This window comes from Aptenodytes patagonicus, chromosome 7 (genome assembly GCF_965638725.1).
Source record: "Aptenodytes patagonicus chromosome 7, bAptPat1.pri.cur, whole genome shotgun sequence".
NCBI classification, from domain to species: domain Eukaryota; kingdom Metazoa; phylum Chordata; class Aves; order Sphenisciformes; family Spheniscidae; genus Aptenodytes; species Aptenodytes patagonicus.
This window is the reverse complement of record NC_134955.1, coordinates 3077515-3100270: the sequence shown is the minus strand read 5'-3', so window position 1 is coordinate 3100270 and position 22756 is coordinate 3077515. Positions and strand designations below refer to the sequence as shown.

The following is a 22756-nucleotide window of genomic DNA, read 5'->3' as shown; positions in this document are numbered from 1 at the left end:
GCACGTATGAACATTTCCAGCACATACTGAAACACCGATACTCTCCATCTTTCATTATAATGCGGTTGCAAAGCCTTCTACTCTTGTTACCTAATGTCAGTTTGCCATCTCTTGCAGTGTATTATTGCACACAAACGTGTCCAACGGAGTAGAAGTACTTTTCTTAACTCATATGATCCAACATTTTAACTATTCAGCCAAAAGGTAATGTTAGACCTTCTAGAGGTTTCTTGTTAACCTGTACTCCACAAACTGTAATTTTTTAAATGTAAGGATTTTTTAGATAAATGAGACAAGGATACATTGTATTTAATTTCCTTAAACTACTAATATGTTGTACAGGGAATTCCAATGTAATTCCTTTTATTATTTCCAGGAGAGCAGCCAAAATATGTAACTATTTTAAATGTCTCTCTGGATAACATTGAACTAGTGCTTGATATGTGTATAACATACCTGTAAGCACGAAGTAAAGATTCTGTAGCTTCCTGTGATTTTTGTATAATTATAGTTGAACTTTTGGCTACAAAAAAGCCCCAAAACAATACACCGAAGTCCTTTTTGCTTGTAAATCATCCACAAAAGTATCTTGACTTCTGCAGCCATTTTTTATATTTGCGAACTGTAGCCTGAATTGAGGCTTAAGAAAGTCGCTGGGCATCTTTCACTTCAGATCAGAAAGCAGAACCAAATTTCCAAATTCTGTACCAAATGCAAACGTGCTTTTATAAATAGTGTGGCCAAGCTCCATTACCATTTAAAATTCAATACATTTTGTGGGTCCAGAATTAGAAACATTTACTCAGGTTTGTCTGTTTTACCTAAGACAAATAACCTATTCCTGACTTGAAAAATAAGACTATCAATATTGATGTGATGTTCTTTCACTTAGCTAAATAAACCCACGCTGGGATATTGACAGTCTGAGTAAGCACAGCCCTGGCACAGCGAGTTTCAAAGCCCAGCGCTGGAGGCATATCCTTCAGAACCACTGCCACAGAAAATCTGCTGCAACGATGCTGACCGGTCCCTTCTGACTCTGCCCTGCAGGCACAAAACAGACAGTGGCAGATATCCAAGAGCAAGACATCTGGAGACAGAAAGCAACAGAAATGGGGGGGAAGGAGAGCGTGTGAGGCCCCTTAACAGAAAAACTTCTCTCTGCAAGCTCTGTGACCATACTGAAGGCCACCTGAGATACTGGTCAAGTCTGGGGCTTCCTACCTAGAGCTGATTGAGCCCAAGGTGAAATGTCGGAGAGAAAATGACCTTCATTTGAAGAAATTACACTTTAAAACACTTACCTCACCAGCCTGGGTTAACAGTTCACAAGGCAAGATGAGACCCCAGAGTTTCCCTTTGATACCAATCCGATAATAAAACTAGCAGAGCTTTCTAGCAAGGGAGGTATTCCACCTACATGGTTTGCACTACAGAATAAAATCGGCGAGTGGTATGTAATGTAATAACTGATTGGGTTTTTTAATGAATCAAAACAACATGCTTGTTTTCATGCTGCTTCTACTATGATCAGTTACTGTTATCAAGTAGCATGTTATCAAGCCATTTTCTCACCATCAGGCATTGGCGGATCTTTTGGCAAGCTGGAAAAAGCCCCTTTCCGTTCTCTTTTGTTGCAGGCAGGTATGGAAGCAAAAAGCAGTGACATAATTTAAGATCAGACTATGGATTATCTAACAGCTGCTGCTATTTAGGTATCATTTTCCTGATCACCTCCAGCACTGCCATTACTGTAAGTAGATGCTCTATCATCTTCCTCAAATTAATAAGAATTTGATCTCAAATAACTGGGGAGCGCTTCAAAGAGTTTTCAGCCTCTGTTGTCAAGCCTTTTATCTGAGCCAATAAGAGGGGAAAAAACCCAAATGTGTCACTTAGTACAGGAGAATACAGAAGAAAATGATGACTTATCAACACTGTCAGAATATGCATAGATCTAAGACTTGCCTTGCTTTATGTTAGCCATTCTAAGTAAATGGTTTTAAAAAGTGTTAGGTTATGCTAAATGAAATGAGTTAAATGAAATATGGCACTTTATTTAATCCTGATACATACCCAGAAGGATTTGAACAGAAGTTGTATTCTGATATAAATAATATTTGCACAGGTGCGTCAGAGAATCCTGATTAAACAGAATTTCAGGAAAAAAAAGATGTAAAATAAAAATAAAAGCTAAAACCTATTGCTGCTATAATTTGAGATATTTATAGAAAGAGCAAAGATCAAGTATATTTGATCACAGGATCATAAGATATTAAGAAGTATCTCTAATCAAGAAAAACCAGAACTATTAGTACAGGGAAGAGATGTTACTATCAAAAAATATATTCTTCATGAAATTTGAAATGTTCCAAAATTCCAGAAGGTGAAAGCAAAGGATTTTTGCCTACTAGCAATCATTAAGATATGCCAAATTGGTTAAAAAATCAAATAACTTGACCCCAGACTTTGATGGGTTGAAAAAAACGCGTTATATGTGCAGTTTCCACAAGAACAACTAGGAATCAAAAAAATTAAGTATTATTTCTAAATTGTTAGCACATTGCATAACAGGGCTGCTCAAATTCTGCCACAGGCCGAAGTATCCTGTCTTAAACCAATAATTGGGCTTAAATTCCTCAGAAGGCTGTATCACTTTACAGATCATTCACTTTATACCCTTATCTTTTTCAGACTTCTAAAGTAACTTGTAACATTGGACAATTTTGGTATCTCTATATGCTCTCAGGCTTTAAAAGTTCCTTCCTAATGTTAGATGGACTGTGATTTTGAACAGAACATGTGAACGCATCACTGGAAGTAAAAGGAAGATGCTGTAATGGTAACTCCATTCTTTTTGAGACACTCCTCAGAGTTTGCACTTTTTTATCCTGTATGGTTTGATAGACTTTTTTTTGAGGAAAAAATGCAGAAAGAATCAGAAAAGGAAAAAATCTACACTTGCATGTCCGATTTCACACATCAACAAGCCCAGATGCATTTGAAATTTTGAGTTTCCTAACATGTAAGTTTAATTTTATATTGCTGTGCATTTTATTTTTAGCCTATTTCAATGCTTTAGAGAATTGTGTTGCTCCTTTTCAGCTGATTAGAGTTACTCCTAAGTGGCTCTTAGCAAGCATGAAAATCAGAGTTAAAGGGATGAAGTGCATGTCAGCTGAGGAGCCGAGACAGTAAAATATTATGAATTAAAAATTACTTATTCAGAGATAAAGATGCAGACAGGCTTACATCCTTTACAAGCTCTAGACCTAGGCTTGTGTTTTCTCTCTTTTGAATTATGTTTTCATGTTTTTCCTCTATGCTGTGCTCAAAAACTGGATAAATTATGAAATTATTATTGTGGAATACTTTATTTTACTCTTTCTTGAAACCAAACTCATATCACTAGCAAAGGAAAACCACTGTAATTTGAGAGAGAGAAGCTGACCGGCAACATTTGTCAGTAGACTCAGTCTTCTAAAGCATTTCTTACAAATACTACTATTATCGTAAGAAACTTCTATTGCATCTTGGTCAGAAGACCAAGACGGAAAGAATGCACGGTCTTTCAAGGCAGCCTTGGTCAGAGAGAACACACATTACCAGGTTGTGTGGGAGGCACACGACTCCACCCGATAGCCAGCCTGCAGACAAAACCAGCTCTCATGTTACCTCTGCTTCCAAATTAGCGTTATTACTGAGTGATGATTCATTTAGAAGTCTTTTCCCAAACTGCTGTTTATCATCACCGCGAACACAAATGCTTTGCTCAGCAAAGCTGAAGTGCAGAAACTTGATGAGGTTCGTTCTTTAAATTTCCATTACTTGAGACAAAAAGTGGAGTTGATTTTACATCCTCAGCTACAGAGAGTTGTCAGAATTAGTTGAGTATTATTGCACCGAGCTCCTATGTCAGCTGGGTTTTGTGGACTGGCTTGCCAGCACCTCACATCTAACTCTTTGCATTGACTTTTTTGTTCCAGTATAAAGTATTTTTCCCACTGTTTGATGGAAGGGAATGCAATTTATGCAAAAATACGGTATGTAGCGTATTCCTGATCTTTCTAAGCCATAAAACAGAACACAGTATCTTTGCGGATGATCACTGTGCTGAGTTTTGTTGTCTATTGACGTTTTTTTAATTACAAATTTGTACATGGGAAACATATTTTGTGGCAGAACACCACTGATCAAAAGATGAAACTTTTCAGAATCATGTGAGCCATGTGGTTTGTTGTGCAAAATACAGAAGCAAGGCAGAAAAGAGTACTTCAGAGGTCAGAGCTTCGGACAGTATCCTTCAAGGCGGGGGGGACTTACTGAACGGTGTTTGACCTGTCCGTTTGAGCTCTGGGTACCAGGGTTTGATAGCTGGACAATGTTCCTCAACAGGCACGGATAAACTTCAATAAACAGATCTGTGGGACTGCATGTCCCACATTTAGGACCCTGTCTGGGATTACAAAGATATAATATTAATCCCTTGAGCTTTCTATCCATTTTCAAATGGCTGAATTTGTCTCCACATCACACCACTTTTTACCACGATAAGCCCACTTACATGTGAGGCAATCTTGCGCTTTCAATTCTTTTTTTGCTTGTTTGGTTTATATTCTCTGTGCCATATTAAGTCCAGCCATTGCCTGCACTGTTGAGTCAGAACACATCTCCAAGCTATCAGACTTCTTAGCTCTTTACACAACTGACATGAGAATGTTTGTGATTAACTGTCCTAACAAAAATGTGTCTTTCCCTTCTTACATATATAAATTATTTTTACACTGCCTCCATTTACTCCTTCCAGCTGCCGTAATGTTTTGTCCTTAACTGCTGCTGTTCATGCCTAACGGTTTTATGTTGCGTGATGATTTTGTCACAGATACCTGGGTACCTTCCATTCAAGGTGAAATCATGTGGAAGTAGCATTTATCAAAAATTATTATCAAAAACCTCGAGGCGCTCATCTGGTCAGATAGCATCTCTTATTGACAGGCTCTTCTGTCTTGTTGAAACCCTCTTCCTTCCAGTGGTTTTCAAAGTTATTCAGTTTATAGAATTTTTCAGAGTTCTAATAATCTCTAAAATGTTTCCATCTATTCCTACAGTTCTCTTTCTAGTTAAATAACTACCCAGAACTGATCCTAACAAACCAGGAAAAAGTTGTTTAAAAAAGATTTTGTTAATTTGGGTCATTTATAAAAGGTGGGTAATTAAGGAAAGAGGCTGGATGAAAAGATTTCTTGCTTTCTGTTTTTTTCTCCCAGTGCTGACCTTTACATGCATAAGTATATGTGATTAGGGAGTGCTTTTACAGCCGATTATGTTCTGGCTATCTATTATGTCCAAACAGCAAATCTGGTAAACCCAGACTCCTGTCCTTCTTCTAGAAGGACCAGAGCTACAACTCACAAATTCCAGTTTTACACGAGCTCAAGAACTACTATCTGGATGTAAACTGAGCAAAGCCTCGTCAGAGACTTGAAGCACATCTTAAACTGTCCATCTATGTAAATGTAGCCCCTGACTGCCAAAATCAGGTGACCCATAACTTACAGGAAGGAGAAGGGTGATGGCTCTATCCAAGTGCTCCAAGCCCAGTGTAGCTAGCTGAGGGACAGGTCTATTCCACAGCAAGTCCACCATCGGAGACCTTGGATGCACACGCAAGCTGTGCTCTGCTTGGATGTCAGGTTGAGATGGGTGCACGTTTTTTCCTTTTCTATTCAGGAAAGAAATCCATACATGTGAACACGTGCTCCATCATGTCCTCTGGGCTTGATGATTTGGGGATGGGGACTTCCAGGCTCAGCACATCACGTTTCTTTTCCACACTGGGATGCAATGGGATGCACACACGCACACACAGACCAAATTTCTGTGGTATGCTTATTGTTCATCTGCCTCACAGAGTACACCCAGTAATGACACCTTGTAATATACCTACCACGTCACTACCCCGAGATGCTTCAAAATGTAGAAAAAAAGAATGCCAAAATTTAATTTTCTGGGACCCATCCTTCTCATGAAAGGTTAAACAGGACATGCTTGAAATTAAATATAAGCTACGTAAGAGCATAAGCTGGGGAAATTTGGGTTTTTAGTACTTCAGGCAGCCTACGTATGTCCGTACAGGACACAGCCAAGGCTGCAACTTGTGCTCTGGCATGTAACCATCCATCCTCTTTCACTGTTAGTGGGTCCCTGGCACAACTTCCACTTATGCCAACTATTATTCTTCCAAACAGCACCCAGATATATTTCAGTGGACAAATAATGTTGGTGACTGTTCCAAAAGGCAGCATGGAGAAAGCAACCTTGATGCTGCAGGCAAGGGGAAGAAAACTTTCAGATACAGTATGTGCCAAGCCACTTGTCCGCAGAGGACAGAACAGCCACCAGCTACCGGTACAGATGTAGCTCCTCAATTCACAGCAAGACAACTTCCTTTTTTGCATGAAGGCAAATCAATTTTGTAGCAGCCTGGATGACTAGGTTGTCTGGGAAGGTGTTGTGCTAATTATAAAAAGGGATGGTGGAAATGAGGAACAAATCTGTTTTTATTGAATGCACAAGGTGTTAAAAAACTAAGAATGCGGAAGAAAGAAAACTGTACTTTAGCCATCTGTGTAGCAAAATATTCTTTTTATTAACACAGCTTTGACTTGTTTGGTAACTTCTGAATTCTAGAGGGAATGTTGGATAAGGAATGCTGCACTTTCTGCTTATAACATCCGTGTATGATTACATAGGTAAAAAGAAATGGGCAAGGGAACTAACTGGATAATCTGTCATTATATTTTCAAGTTGCTGGAAACTCAGGTGTAAGCTATACCGAACGTTTAAGTACAGACATTTTGAGAGAGAAATCCCAGCTTAGATGCTAGGTAGTGTCTGCTCAGAGCACCAGTGACACTAGAGGTCAGCATGGGCGCATCTACATTAGCATTTTAGTCCGGGCCAGGAATGTGCTTTGTAAGTGCTGCCTACTCTGCTGCAGCCCACAGGACTGAGCAGACCTCAGCGTTTGCGAATGGGATTCTTTCATGGAAAAATGAGCTCTTGAACAACTGCTAATGGTCGTTCAAGCCACATGTCCCGATTAGATCTAGTCTGAAATAAACTCCCAGGACTCGCATGGCAACTACAACTACTAATAAGGTGTACCCCAAGGCCACAGGATAGAAGAACGAACGGAGGATGCTACTGAAGGACAAATCATGTATTAAAAGGTATGTAAAGGTATGTAAAAATCAGGCACTAAAGATGAGCATGGAACTCAAGGAAAGGTGCACTGAGGAGGCCAAGAGTTGAAAGACAGAGAGAATTACTAGAAGACACACTGAGTCTTGCCTTCATTTCAGTATCATTTGTAAAAATCTAAGAGTTCTTCAGGCACAGCAGTAGGGGGGGGAAGGAATAATAAACAGTAAAGACAAAATGTAATTAAAGATAACTTCTAGCTTGAAAACAAAATGAATACTTCACCTCAATTATGAGCAATCAGATAATCTATATCTCCAAATTCTGAAGGACATGGAGTATAGAATCACAAGTCTGATAGAAAGCATTTTTGTAGTAAACCTCTCAAGTCGGAGTAATACCCTATGATGGAAGAAAAGCAAATGGAAGTATCTAAACTTAAGTAGGAGGAAGGAAACTATATCTTCCATTGGTGGGGCAGCTGATTTTATGGACGATGGATTCTTCTGTACTTCATTTCCCATTGGAAGGTATTAGGTAGGAATTCTTACTATTTTAAGAAGGATAATGAATTTTAAGGGGTGAATAAACTGGTAAAATGAAAAGCCTTGCTTTTTTTTATAGGTAGAAAAATTAAACAAAGCTATGCCACATAGTGTATTCTCAGTGGATGCAAACTACTGCTGTCAGAGATCCAAGACGACCTGTGATTCTCTGCCGCACCAACAGCACTTAGCTAATAAATCCTTTTAAGATGTCTATTAACCCAAGGTAGTGCCTCACATTTGCATAGATTTCAGTTAACTTGTATTTTAGACGAATCAAGCTTCTTCTGCACAGAACACTCTTCAATCTACTCAGAACATTTTAGCAAAAAAATGTAGTATATTTTCACGTATTTAGGAATACATAGAAATCTAAGAATGGAATTGGTTCATTACTGAATAACATAGGAAAACTGTCAATGCAGAAAGAAGAAATATGTAACATTTGTATTCTGTGTTTGTACAGCGAAAAGGCAAGATGTGGTATGAATCTCATCTGAAGGAATACTCTCACTCTAAGAATAATTCTGGAGAATGGTAAAAACTGGCTACTAAGGCAACACTTTTTCAAATGAGATGGTACGAAGGTTTTGTGTCTAAGAATTTTTTAAAAGCAGGCAAAAGAACTTAGCAGACCAACGATAACGATTTTCTTAGTCGTTACTCTTTTTTCATTAGATCTTGAAATGTCAAGGAAACAACTTAAGACTGAAAGGCAGCGGACCCTGCGCCAGTGCTATTAAAGGGCAAATGAGACAACCTGGATAATTAAAAGCCTATAAGCCTGGCATCAATCCTAGCAAAATAATGGAATGATTCCTACAAGTCTCAGTTAATGAAGGATTAAAGAAGGGATATAGAATTAATGCCAGTCAACGTGATTTTTTTTTTTCTTTGGAAGACAGAACTTGCCAAGCTAGCATGGTATCTTTGAAGAGATCACAGGAACCAGGTGCTGTTCTGTACTGCCTACTTCCACTGAACAGTCTGGATTGGCAATGAAGTTCCCTGAAAATTGAACTTGTCTTAGAAGTGAGATGACACATCAGCATGACATGAAACACCTGCCTGCCAGTTTTACTGGGCATGTAGTGTTTAATTGCGGTTTGTTTTTTCCAAGAACTATTTCTCTTTCTTTCATTCATGGCGTGCAAATGACAAGCTACTATTAAACACAATTATTCAAACTTAATAGCAAAGGGAAGCTGTTTGAAGAAATGTTCCTACATCTCATTTATAGGAAGGGATTGTTACTGTGGTGCTGGTCTGAAAAAGGCTGAGTTTGAGATTCATTTCCTACACATTAAGATGATCTACTTTCTAAATCATTATCATAAGAAGTTCTGCTGCTTTGCAAAGTCCATGATGCAAATTCTTGCAACTCGCACAAGTTTGTGATGTTTCTCAGCTGATGTTCTTTCAGCGATCCCAGCAGACCTAATTTAATTTCTAATCATTTCACCATGCTTAACGCATTTTTCTAAATTACTTTTGCATTCATACTCAGAGGGCACACTGGCTGATTTTTGCTTATAAGGCTCTCCTCTTTCATTTCCATTGTTTCCTATGCAAAGGGGATGAAGCTAACTGCATAAAGCAATTCAGTGATCAGCTGCTTTCAGTCCATACCATATTTCAACAACAACATGGCACATACTGTGGATTTCATATATTTCATACTCATAGCTCCAACCTCTGTCGCGTTACACAGAGAAGCACTGTACCTCATTTGTGCCTTCTGGATGCAGGACATTTTTCAATGTTGGTTCATTTCAAATGCCCAGCAAAATACGTGAGTGCACAAGTTCAAACATATAGAAAATGCGCCCATTTTGTGCTTAGTCAATTATATTTTCATCGTTTTTTGGAGTAGAAGAATGGTACATTTAAAGTCTTAAGCTATGTTGACATCATTATTCACACTATACTATAAGCAAATAGGAAAACAATCGGAAAGACAACAGTATGCAATAGGTATAAATTAGAGTAAATGCTCTGGTGTTTTGGCAGACGCATGGCATAAGTCTTCATAATTTCACGTCAGAAAATTTGTAAGATGTTTCTGTTGATATTCTTTTAACACTTCCAGCTTTGGTAATCCTTTTGCTGCTCTTGTGACAATTTTTTTCTTGATTTTCATTTTCCTTTGAATGATCAAAGAAATTTTTGCATGAAAACAATCTTGTCATATATTAAAGCAATCATGTCATATACTGAATTTAATTCCTACAGTATTTCTTGAAAAAGATCTCTAAGGATTTGTGACAAACAGGTTTGGTTACCTTCCCTTCAAGACCACTGTATATATCTAAAGAAGTTGCAAAACTCCTTTCATGTTTTAGAACTCCACTTAATGTCCCTCCCCAGAATTTTTGTCAGATTTGGAGACAAATGCACAGCTCAAATTTAATGCAGAGTTGCCATAATAGACTCAAGAAAGGTGCTAGTGATTACTTACTTATACAGACTACATCTTTCTGAAGTCTTTCAATCAAGTGACTCCAAGGTTTTATTGCAGGATCTTCAGAACAGTTCACACGTGGCTCTTCACCAGCTCATGTTCCACACTGACTGAATTTATTTGTCCTCCATAACGTTTCCAACAAATGAAATCACACTAGAATTGCAACTTGTTATTCTCTTTTTACATCTGGTATTTGAGAACTGCACTGCTCCTAGATTTGCCAGTTCCAGCCTCAATCTTCCTCCTGTTTAATATTCCTCCACCTTCAAATTCTGATTTGTTCTTAAGCCCTTTGAAGAGCTACACAACTATTCTCTCTCTGTTCTCAGAGCCTAAATCCATTCTTTCCGAATATTAGATCTGGTTTTGCCTCCTTCTCTTTTTCTCTCTCAAAAGGGAAATAGAAAAGGAAGTATAACTTTTTCACACAGTGTTTAGTTATCTAGAGCAGTGTCCCTGATGCCTCATTCCCTCATTCTTTTAAAGTTCTCATATTACAAAAGCTAACTTTTTGCCTCCTCTTCTGCTCATCCCTTAAACTCTATTTCATCTGGCCACAGCTTCCATTATAACCGATGAAATTAAAATAATTATCAAATCGTATAAATATTCCCAAATCCTTACTACTCTGGAACTATTACCTTGTCCAGTGCATTCTATTCCATTCTATCATGTTTATACAGCGGGTATACATAAAAAAGAGAAAAGTATACCTGTGCAGTTCATAATGACGTACATAAAAGAATAATGTTTGTGAATGAATGATACGATGCATAAATTTTAGTGTATTGTCTGTGCAATGCCAGAAGTTCTTAATCAATACATCAGAGATCCAAAACACATCAATAGTTAATTTAAAACTGCATATGCTCCTGGGGAGCATTAATTATATTCTCAGAGCTCATTTATAATGAGCTTTTAATTAGAGAGGATGTCCTCATATCTTAATTCTTAAAAGCAGAGAAATTATGAGATGGTAGGTAATTCTTAAAATAACATGCTTCAACATACATTTCTTTTTCTTTTATTAAACCAGAACTCTAAAGACTCCTTGCTTAAAGTCACTTGTGTTTTACTTACGTACGGCAGCACAAGTGTATGATAAAGGAGGATTCTATTTTCTTTGTCATCAGTAAGGATGTATATGGAACATCCCACTAATGGATGCCTCCTCTAAAATGTCATAAAAGGTCAACAGGGGGAACTTTATTGCTATGAACAAGAGCTAAATACATTGTAGGACTACCTCAGATTGGGAGATGACTGACCAGTTTTTCTTCCATTATTTAACTGTCTAATTAGCCATTCTCCCATACTGTGAGAAAATAAAACGCAGCATAATGCTTTACAAAATGTCTGCATACAGTTCTGTGTAAACAGTTTCGCAGTGCTCCACAGCGCAGTCCCTCATGAGAAAGACCGTTTGCTTGGACAGCATCCAGTAAAATCTGATCAACAAACCCATCTTTATTTTTTAATTCAGCAGCTCAGCTTTATTTAATTCTCCAGTTTCTAGTATTGCACAAACGCACTGCTGTATAACACATTACCGTCTAGGCTGCCTCTCTGCTCGGACAGACACATTGCATTTGTCATTGTTAGGATTCAACAGGAACTTGATCTGATTACCTGGTTTGCTTTCATTTGGTTTACACTGAACTTCCTCAACGCATTCTGCAGGAAACCATCCAATATGTCCCCGGGCGCTGCCTTCCCAGAATCCACCTTCACCAATGCTTAAAACTAAATACAGAGAGACATAGGAAGCGTTAGACTTTTTTGTCTTCTCATGTAAATACCAAGATTAGTTACATAACACGCTCAGTAATAATTGAATATCGCGTTGGTAAAAGCAAACGTTGTACAATAACTCAAATGCTGGTACCGCAAAAATGGGCACAGAGTAACCTTTACATGCGACCCTCCCTGATCAGTCTTTGGAACCTCTTCCCAAATTTATTTTTGTCACAAGTTTCCTTGACCCTCACATAGTTCTTTCCATTTTCAGTTTTCTCATTGCTGCTTTTATCAAGCATAAATGCATGGTCATACTAAGACCAAAAAACTTGTCTTGCCTGTTCAAATTAAGCTGAAGTGCTGAACCCATTGCAAAACTGAACCCACACTGAAATTGGGTTTTAATAATAAATATTTTGATGTCTCATATGTTTTCTACTTCCTAAGGAAACATGCTATTTTATTTAGTGGGTAGCTCCAGAGATTTGTAATGTAGGTCGAGTAATATGATTTAATGGTTTGAGTACACAGCAAACACTTCAATATCCCATAGGTGTGATACACAATGTAGATGCCTTTTGAAACATTTCAATGATTTTTCTCAGTAGAAGATAGCCATAATAGGGAGGAGAATGATTTACCAATAGGAGAAAAAGCTTTATCCTGTAGTTCTAATTATCTCGATACTAATCTTAGGACTCAACAAGGATTGTGACAAAAGACTGCAGAACAACAATGTATGTTTTTACTAGTAAGCAATTGGAGATGAATTACAGTAATGAAAGGATCCTAAATACTTGCTAAGTATTATGTTTAAATTAATTTTATAGAAGTTCCTACAAATCACTGTATGTTTAATACCTATTAAAACCGATAAATTTACTATTAAAAACATACTATACATTAATATTAGAACAAAGGTGATATTATAGATTAACAAAAACACGGTTAGCTCTTCTAAATAGGTTGATTGGGAACGTAGCTCAGCCATACAACACAGGTCCTCAGAGTACATCTGTACAGAACACAACGTTCGGTGGAGAGGTCCCTGAGCTACCAAAAATAAGCCCGTGGAAGTCGAAGCAGCACAGCTCCATTAGCTGTGTGCTAAGCTAAGGCAGCCAAGCTAACCGGCCCTGCTGAAAATCAAGGGTAATTAGCCCAAGCGCATTTCTTTCCTAACGTATGCATATGGTTTTCAAGACCTGGAATAATATCTCTGCAGGGTATTTCAGTACGGTAGGGATATTAACTTGCTCAGAGCTACTTTGATGATCTCCAACACAAGCACTCTTTGCGCTGTTAAAACATACCTTATCAGGCTTTAAAATTGTAGTCCCTGAGCCTGACTGCGATTGAATTCTGTATCAGTGGAACCGCTGTGACTCAATGGCATTGAATTTGAACTTGATTCGCACTACTATAGACTAAGATGAAAACCAAATCAATCATAGGCCAAAAAACCAATAAAAAATCTTGGTAATACTAAAGAGGTAGTAAGAAGTCCGGTTTGACACGCCAGGATCTGTAAAACCACATTTGAAATTAAACATTTACCTAGTTTCTCATAAATGCAATCCTAAGCTATTTGTGGTATTACTTACGGAACATGGATATCTATTAACATAGATATTTGACAGAAAGATGTTTTTAAATGTGTCAATTTTAAGTCCTTCAATGCAGTAAATTCAGAGATACAGATTCCATGTGCGTATTTACACGTCACTGTCAATAAGAAGTACATATTAAGCCCCAGGAAATAGATCCATTAAGGCAAAATCCTACACCTGGATGGGTCCCAAATGCACAATTTATCAAGCACCTTTCTGACATGTATGAGGAAACCTGTACCTACCCAGGTGTTTATGGGATAATGGGGGAGGGCACTAACCTTGGAAGACACCAACAACTCTACAGCGACACTTAAGCTGAACAAAAACTTCTTAGCATGCTTTTTTTAGTTACCTAACACCTATTGATATTGTTAACATAAGCAGAAAATATTTCACCTCTACATTTAAATGCAAGCAAAAATGAAGAACCCAGATTTGTGCTTTAATTGTATTAATAAAATAAATAACACATAAATCAAAATATTAATAAATATAAATTTGGGGCATAACTAATGAAAAGTATGTTGACAAATTCCAGTTGTTCTTGAAAAGATTTAAAGCCTGTGCACATTAACACACAAGGTCAACTTGATAATTCAGCGTTACACAAAACAGAAGCCTATTCATTCATCCAATATATATTGGGTATTCATCAGCTTCCAATACATGTTTAACAATGTAAACTCTGTTCACATAAGAATAGAGTGCATTTCTTATCTCTGAGATAAGGAAGTTGGAAAACTTAATTAATAACATCTATAGATATTACAATTATTGTAGGATCCTACTGTACATCAAATCATAAAAGTAAGCGTAGGACTCCAGCCGAAAGAAATTTCAAAATGTGAGACAGTGAAGATTCCTATTGCAAGTAATTAGGGTTTTTTGAGGAGAGTTTTCAGCACTGAATCTCGGTCTTGATTTCACTCCACAAACTGGCAAGATAGGGAGAACAACTACTACTTAAAGACTGAGAAAGACTTCCCTAATTCAGTATTTTATTAATCTGTCAAATCTGCTGTTTTGACGCTCCAAATTACATGGATATTTCCATCTCCAAAAAGCATTTGCACTGTAAGAAGGAAGTCGGGTATTTCACACCCATAGAGTAATTTCATGTGTTTATGGTAGTAGCAGCTGATAAGACATCCAAATCAAGATGGGAAAAGAAATTTGCTTTGTAAGTCCATCTGTGAGTGCAAGGCGAAAAGTGATTACTACAGAGCAAAACCAGTCCCACTTTAGATCATTATTACATGAATTATTAAATATTAGCGATTACTAATAGCAAGAGCAAAACAAAAATACATGTAGTCCTGCCTGAAGACATAACGTCTACGGAAAAAAGGTAGAAGGGGAAATGAGGTGTTGCCGGAACGCAGACAGCCTTCACAATTCTGGCTCAAGCCTGTCTAGAGATTACATCTACAAACAAAATGATGGTACCTTTGGACTTACTATCAAGGAAAAACATCATTATGGGTGCCAAGAAAGGAAGGGAAAGCCTAATGGAACTGCAAGAGGCACAAAGATGACCCAAGAGGCAACCGTGGGGTAGCTAGGGATACAGCTGATGTGCAGAGACAGAGACAAATTGTTGGTGAGACGGAGGAGAAGCACGTATGGCCTAATACTCAAAATGTAGAAGCTGAGACCTAGATGGTTCTGCACTACCAAAAAACTTGAAATAATCTTTTTAATATATCTCAGGTGGTACCATTAATAAGAAATTCTGCAGCAGGAGCCAAAGCCATAACAACCTACATATTTGTAAAAACTGGCAACACTTCATGTATTCCAATATGGATAACCGGGAACTGAAAGGATAAATCAAAAAATATAATTTATCTTTTGTACCCATGAATGATTTTTTAGAATGAGGCCCTAATTTCTGTCTTTTCCCTCTCACAATAGTGCTTAAGAGACACGTTGTAATAGATAATTTGGTACCAGCAAGAGATTTTCTAATCAACGTTTTCCCTTCTGAAGGACATAACAATGGTAAATCAAAGGATAACTTTCCCAAAATTAATTAATTAATTAATTAATTAATTAAGCAGGTGCCTATCAGGATCTTATATTTTAGTATCTTTAAAGTATTATACTTAATACCAGCCAGATTCTGCTTTGCCAAAGTCCAGAAAAAAACCACAAGAAAATTATATATAGTGCCAATCGAGCATAGGATGTTTTGTCTCTTGCAACTTCTGTAAGTTTATTGACAATGTATATATTGTAACTAATATCAATATAACATACTCATCTCAAACAGCTTAATTACTCAATATACTATCAAATAAATCACTTTAATCAAAACAACAAAGAAGTTTTATTTTTCCACATTACAGCTCCCTTCATTATGCCACAATCAAGAAATAGAGTGTAAGAATATTCTTCCATCAAATGATGGTGCATACTATTTCTAAATTCCTTGTGATATTGAAATTTCAATGAGTGAATTAGTCTAGGTATCCTTATTTGCAAAAGTATCAATGAAATTTACAGCCAAATTCAGGCCATTGTCTTTATAGCTGCTACAGGATGTATCTGAAATGTCTTTGTAATAGCTACAATCAATTTTTGGTGCTGTATAAACTGCATTCTTCTTTCCTGGGAAAAGACATAATTATATGGATTGGGAATGACAGATCATCTTCTGGAAAAAGAAGAATCTTTCTACAACCCGGAGAAAAAAGAAAAATGAACAGAATGGCAACAGAGGATAAAGTAAAGTTGAAAATCCATTGAAAAACTGAACCAGCCTATGCTGACGTAAGAACTATCCGAGCTAAAAGTAAGAGTTGTATCTGCTAGTCAAGAGCTGCTGAAGATCTCAATGCTTTTAGTGAGATGGGGAATTACGTAAGCTGAAAGCCCTCTAGAACACACAGGAGAAAGCAGAAAATGTCACCATTTCACTCTTAATCTGAAAGGGATGGCGACAGTGTCCCTTCCGTTCAAACTGCAGCATGAATATGTTATTTACCGTGATTCCATTGTTCTGTTATTGACAACAAATGCCATTTACCTAATGAAATACAAAGGGGTTTCATCTGAATTTTGGCTAAGCAAGGTTCAGTGCAAATCTGAACTCGGGTTTTTTGTCTTGATGCAACAATCTTCTGGATTTGCTTTTTTAAAATAAAGTAGATTTTTAATTTCCAATGGGTAGAGACCTAACTTCTCCCTCTCAGAAAAACCTAATATTATAATTCGGGCTTTTCTGTTGTAGAAATACCTGTTGTCTGATGTAAATTTTCAGAATGATTTGCCTTTTGGAAGGAGAGCTTCCAAATGACAGACAATCTATGCCAGAAAACCTGTTTCAATGATGAAAACAATTTTGCTTAAAACAGCCCCTGAAATGGTTACAACTTAAAAATGTATGTTCCTAACCCTGAGTTGTAATGGCAACTTAATTCCTAAGTATACATATCAATGTAAACAAAAATTCAATGTTTGATCTTTTTTTGTACACAACCACATAAATCGAAAACAATATTGAGACAAGTACTGTGCAGAGTGACAGGTCTCTGCATCTGAAGCGCAGCTTGACTCAGACTTTACACACAACATAAATGAAGGTCAGCACAAGTTACAACTTAATCTCGCCCTCTCTTAAAGAGAGATATTTTTCTTAAAATCCGGTTTTAGTTTAAATTTTACTCTATTTCTTTATCTACCCCTCCTTGCTCCTGGCAGATATCCCTCCCTCCCTGTGGTTAATGATGAACAGGATCTGCTTGTTCTGCCTTATGGGCAGACGGTTTCTGCCTTTCAAATACTTAATCAAGAGAGACTGACATAACTTGAGACCAGTGCAACGCGACCGGAAAGGAAGTCATTATCTATCGCCCTGATGGCACCCACATTAAGGCCTCCAGCATGCAAACAAGGGACTGTGCCCCAGCCACCATGTAGAAAATGTTCTTGTCCAGTCCACATACAATCTGGAAGGAAAGCCGTGCGTATCTGCAGTTACTGATGTTGTACAATTGACCTCAGCAGTCAGATTCGACTGCGGCTCCACAGACATTTCTTTTAGCGGAGAAGCGAGTTCAGCAGTTCTTTTCCATCTTGGGCTGTGGGACCTCACAGAGAAATCAGATTAGGGAAATAACATGGACGGAAAATACTCCTCACTTTTTAAACTTACATTTAACTTCCAGTTTTGCCTCCGAAACGAAAGCGTGATCCAATGGTGGCTGCAAGGAGTTTACCTTTCTGTAATCCAAGTGACTCTGCTGGTTTATCTGAAAAGCAACCCTACCTACCTGTAATTCAGTATTTAATTGTCTGACTTCTCCTAACAGTCTAACTGCCGTACCCTGAGCTTACTGCACATCTGGTTGTGTCCCATCAGTCTCCGTGGCCACCCACACTGCAAGCAGATGGTAAGACTTAAGGAGCCTTAGCTTCAGGTTTTGGGTGCATGTCACAGCCCCATCCACCGTGGCCACAATCAGCGTCAGGCTAGATCCTGAATTAAAACAGCTTTTTATCTTTTATCACCTCTACTTTCTCAAGAAAGAAACAGTGCAAACAAGCAATTTTCAGGAAAAGGACCTTGGGATGAGAAGATGACAGTGCCTATTGACAGAGCAACCACTCACTACGTCAAAATCTACAAATACAATAACCTGCACATAATCCTCTAAATCTGAGGAAATAGGGTTCAACTGAAATAGAACTGAATGAGCTGTGCTGTTCAAGATTTGGCCCTGTAAATTTTTTTTTTCTTCCTTGTTTATCTTTGCCAACAACTTTCTACAAAGACCGTCTTTTTCCTGTTATTTGTGTGTCTCTTAAATAGTTTGGGGAAAGTGAAGGAGAGAAAAAAACAGAATAAGAAACATCTTCTGCACTGATTTGAATTTTGGACAGAAATTCAAATCGAGCATTGGAAAAACCCATCAGTTTGTAACGTTTATCACCATCTCTGTTGAGGAAGATGTGGACAGGGTCAAGTTTGCTCCTCTCCACAGTGATGCCCAAACTACAGGTCAGGGGAATACAGAGTAGAGAGCATTAATCTGAGAAGAGGTCCCAAACCAACTTAGATCTGGAGCCTGTACTAGTGTGTCGGACTACACTAGTGTGCCCATATGCTATGCATAGCTCCTCTCGGTCTTCTGGTACTCCCTGTCTACGGAGTATTTCGGGCCAGTTACTGACTACTGAAGGAAGGCTGGCTTTAAGTAGTCAAGAGCTAAGAAGACGGGGATTTGTGGATGGTCTTATGTCCTAATGACTTTCTCGCAGCCTTGGCAGCAAAGCGAGCTCTCCTGCTGGAGCGGGAGCAAGGCCGTGTCTTTGTTACAACACTTTGATATATCAGTTTGAAGCACAACTCTCTCCTGTTCTTCAGATACAAGCAACTTGAAGAAATGAATTAGGTTATTATCTGTGATGAGTCATAATTATTTATCTTAGGAATTTAAATCAAACCGATCAAGTCAGGAGACAGTAAGGAAGCAAAATAGACCAATGAATCTGGGTAAGATTAATACTCCATTTCACATTAATTTCATCCTTCATATAAAAGAGTAGCAAAACAATGCGTATGCAAACCTCTTAGGTTAAATTTTGCTGCCATACTTATTCACGCAAGGTACAAAACACTCTTGAAGAAACAAAACGGCATTTCTAAGGCTCTTCCCTTTCCAGTATTTTATTTACTAATCTAACAAGTGCAAAAGCTCGGGAGACCAATTTTCCTTCTGCCCACAAGCACTGTCTGTTGGCAATATCTTCAAGCACAGCAGGGGTTTAATAATCTTTCTTTTTCAAAATTACTTACAAGTAGATTTCACAAGAAATGAAAATGTTAGTGATATATTTGGATTGCCCTACTGGCTGAGATCACGCTGAAATAAAAGTAGTGTTGCAAGGGTCAATACTTCTAATGCTGAGGACTACTGACTTTCTGCCTAGAACAGATGCTTGCATCACTACTGCTGAATTACTACCGTTTCTCTGACCCCAGAGAATGTAGCTGAGAACAGACCTCGGTTGTGGTAAACTCTTTCAGACGTGCAGACTGTGCCTGCACACGAGGCATCTCAGAAGGTTCATGAAAAAGTCTGCTGGAGCATATTTGAGCTACTGAAGTAACTCCCCATTTTTCTAGATACTAAACACTAGAAAATTTGTTTATTCACAGTAAGAGTTAAAGAAACTGAACATTTTCCAAAATTAGCCCTGTATTCTGTTTGCCTTCCAGGTGAAAGAGAGGAGAGAGTAATATGAGGGCAGGCAACAAAAATAAGAGAGGAAAGTAAAAATTTACAGTTGGAAGCCACCCATGGACAAACTGTACTACGATCTGGGACCTGAAAATGGGAAGAAATAACTAGAAATCGCATGGCAAATGGAAATGCTGTATCAAAGAGACATAGAAAGACAAGAAAAACAAAACTGTGAGCTGGGCGAGACTTCAAAAGGTCTCGAAGTATTCGAACCAGGCAACCATGTGGTTTTTTTCTTTCTAGGTCAGTGAGGGATAATTCATATGCATTTCAGGTGTGTTTTAATATAAAATAGATCCTGAAAACAACTTTGTTTTGTTTCTAAGTGACCAGAGACTGCCTGCACCATGTTGATTGGTACCTGGAACTCGTGTCTGTTACCTTTCCAACAAGGTATGCTAGTACAGATTTGAATCACAGGTAACCTTCTTGAGGATGCACAGATACTTCTGTATCGCTTTATCTTCATGACACAGAAAACCGCTGATCCTTCGCTCACAAAGAACTTTGGAGCATTGCATTCTCTTCACACATCTGAGTTTTGTTATAAAAGAGGCTGCTTGATTTCCAATGTAAGAATTAAATTTAGCAGTGCAAAAGCTGATTAAAATACATTTTACAGATACTTTATATATATGTGTGTGTTGGGATTGTGGCAGATTTATTGCTATGGACTTTTAGATATAAAATGAAGAAAGAAACAAAATAAGTTAAATTAAGTGAACTTCACTTAATGTGAAGTTTCACATCATTTATGTGAAAACATAAGATTAGGGTCGTTCTTGTACAAATAAAGATATCAGATATATTTTTACAACAGCCATGGCCCTTCTCTCATGAGTGGCAGACACACAAATGATGTCAGTATGTATGACTAACAACTAAAAATAAAGCAGATATTTCTGTACAGGCTACGTAATAGCCTATTAATACGAGACCATTTTGTTTAGTTTACATTTTCTTTGGACCTTGCCCATTCACAGCTTTCTCTGAGCAGTTTCCTTGTATCATATGCTGTGAACTATTGTCACTCATGCACTTCTAGTGGTTTTCGAAAGAAAAAACAGATCTGCCTCATCTTCATCTGGTGAAAGCACTTTTCACCAAGAGTTTAGGAATTCATCCCTCTCCGTGACACTTCTAATTCTACCAAGTTAAAAAAGAAAATCCATAAAAACATTTCCCAACTAATCTCTTTCTCTAATATGTTGTTCTGGGTTTTTATCCCTGTAATAAATGCCTTGCTACAGCTTTACCGTGATTAGTCTCATGGGATGTACACGTGATGAGCATCTCCCCAGGGTCAGACTGAACACGGGTCAGAATCCCAAAGCAAATGCTAATACACGTTTGAATCCCCCCAAACCACCCAAGAAGCCAGTACTTGAGCATCAGTGTTTTATAGAGAACAGTGCAGCTACCAAGTTGGCAGAGGACAGGGGCTAAGACAAAGCTTTTGATTTCTTAAATGTGAGGCTGAGGTGTTTCCAAAGTGAGGAAAAACTGAATTCCATGGGGTTTCATGTTGTTTCATTTCCTCCAAGCACTGCACACGGTGCGTCGCCAAACCCCAAACAGGCATGAGTACCCCCAGAAAATCAAAACCTCGGTGCTGACTGGATCACGGTCTTGCTCAGCAAGTCTCTAAAAAACAGAAAATATATCCGGTACCAGATGGAATTTCTGCTCAGAAAGAGAAGAAAAGCAGGACCTCCTCATAGCCAGCGGTTCTGGCACTCACACAGCACGCAAGAAGTACTGCGGATTATAAATGCTCTACTGCCCGTGCTTTTGGATGACGGAGAGGGAGCCTATCAATCTCTCACATTGGAGTAATTTTTTTTATTCTCTATAAATAATTACATTTTGACTGGAACAGGGACACGAATCCAGCTTTAACTGAACCTGTTTGAATGGCTTCCTCAACACTGTTACACAACTGAGACCTTTTTTAAAGCATCACTGCCTTTTTACCTGGACTCTTCCTTCTCTACGTGACCTTGTTGTGTTCACTCTGACATATTTTTTGTGACAACTGAGGAACCATCGACATGGTAACACAAAATAGGTTTTGATCTTGTTCTGAAAGTTTTTCCTTTGATTAGCAATGGGAGTCTGTCATACGTGTGTTCCAGCCTTGCCATGCAAATAGCCTTAAATTACGCTCCACAAGATTCCATCCTAAGTACTAACTCTGACAATCCCTATATACGCTTTTTCTAAAAGCAGACTGACACGTATAAATACCTCAACTAGACTTTACTGCATCGAAGTTCTATAAAATGCTCTAAAGCAAGTGTGCCTGCAAATGCTAGACCTCTACCAGATTTTAATTCAATGTGCAAATCATATACTTGAAGCTGAAAAAAATAATCCCTGCAGGGATGATTTGATGTTGAATGGGCATGTCTCCCTTTTTCTGACAGTAATAATGAATTTATAGTCAGTTTCAGCAAACATAGATTTTCCCTATAAATAAAGATGCAAAACTCACAGGCCAGACACGATCTCATTTTCTATTTCAGCATTTTGACGTTCGTTGGTGAGTGTCCCCCACAAAAATCGTTGGTCTCAAGTTTAGATCATACTATTGTAAGAAGATTTGGAAAGCGGACTAATTTCTTGTTGCATTGTTTTCCAGTTACTGTCATAACTACTTGGAACCAAGGGCTCCGGAACGATTTTCTTTAAAATATTAAACTCTTCAATGAAATTTAAATCCCTTCTTCTTGGGATGTTTTTGCATATAATAGTCTCAAATTCTAATGTAAACAAGCAGCCAGACAACGAACGCCCCTACAAAACGCAGCATCCCAAGCAACCTGTTGCACTGTTTCTCCTCTTTTGCCAGGGAACACATTTTCTGTCTTGTCTTTCTCCAGAACTGCCTGGAGTCTCTACTGTTTTATTCTGGTGACGAGAATCTCTGTTGATCTTACATCCTCT

At 38.0% G+C, this 22756-nt stretch overlaps 1 protein-coding gene across 8 annotated transcripts in view; it reads right to left on the bottom strand.

Moving 5' to 3' along the window:
- SHANK2 (SH3 and multiple ankyrin repeat domains 2) overlaps positions 1-22756 on the bottom strand; it is a 368375-nt gene that overhangs the window by 202310 nt on the left and 143309 nt on the right. For all 8 annotated transcript variants that reach the window (XM_076343775.1, XM_076343769.1, XM_076343770.1 and 5 more), the window contains one exon: positions 11842-11955. In XM_076343775.1, coding sequence (XP_076199890.1) covers positions 11842-11955 — 114 coding nt within the window. The remainder of the gene's footprint in view (positions 1-11841; positions 11956-22756) is intronic.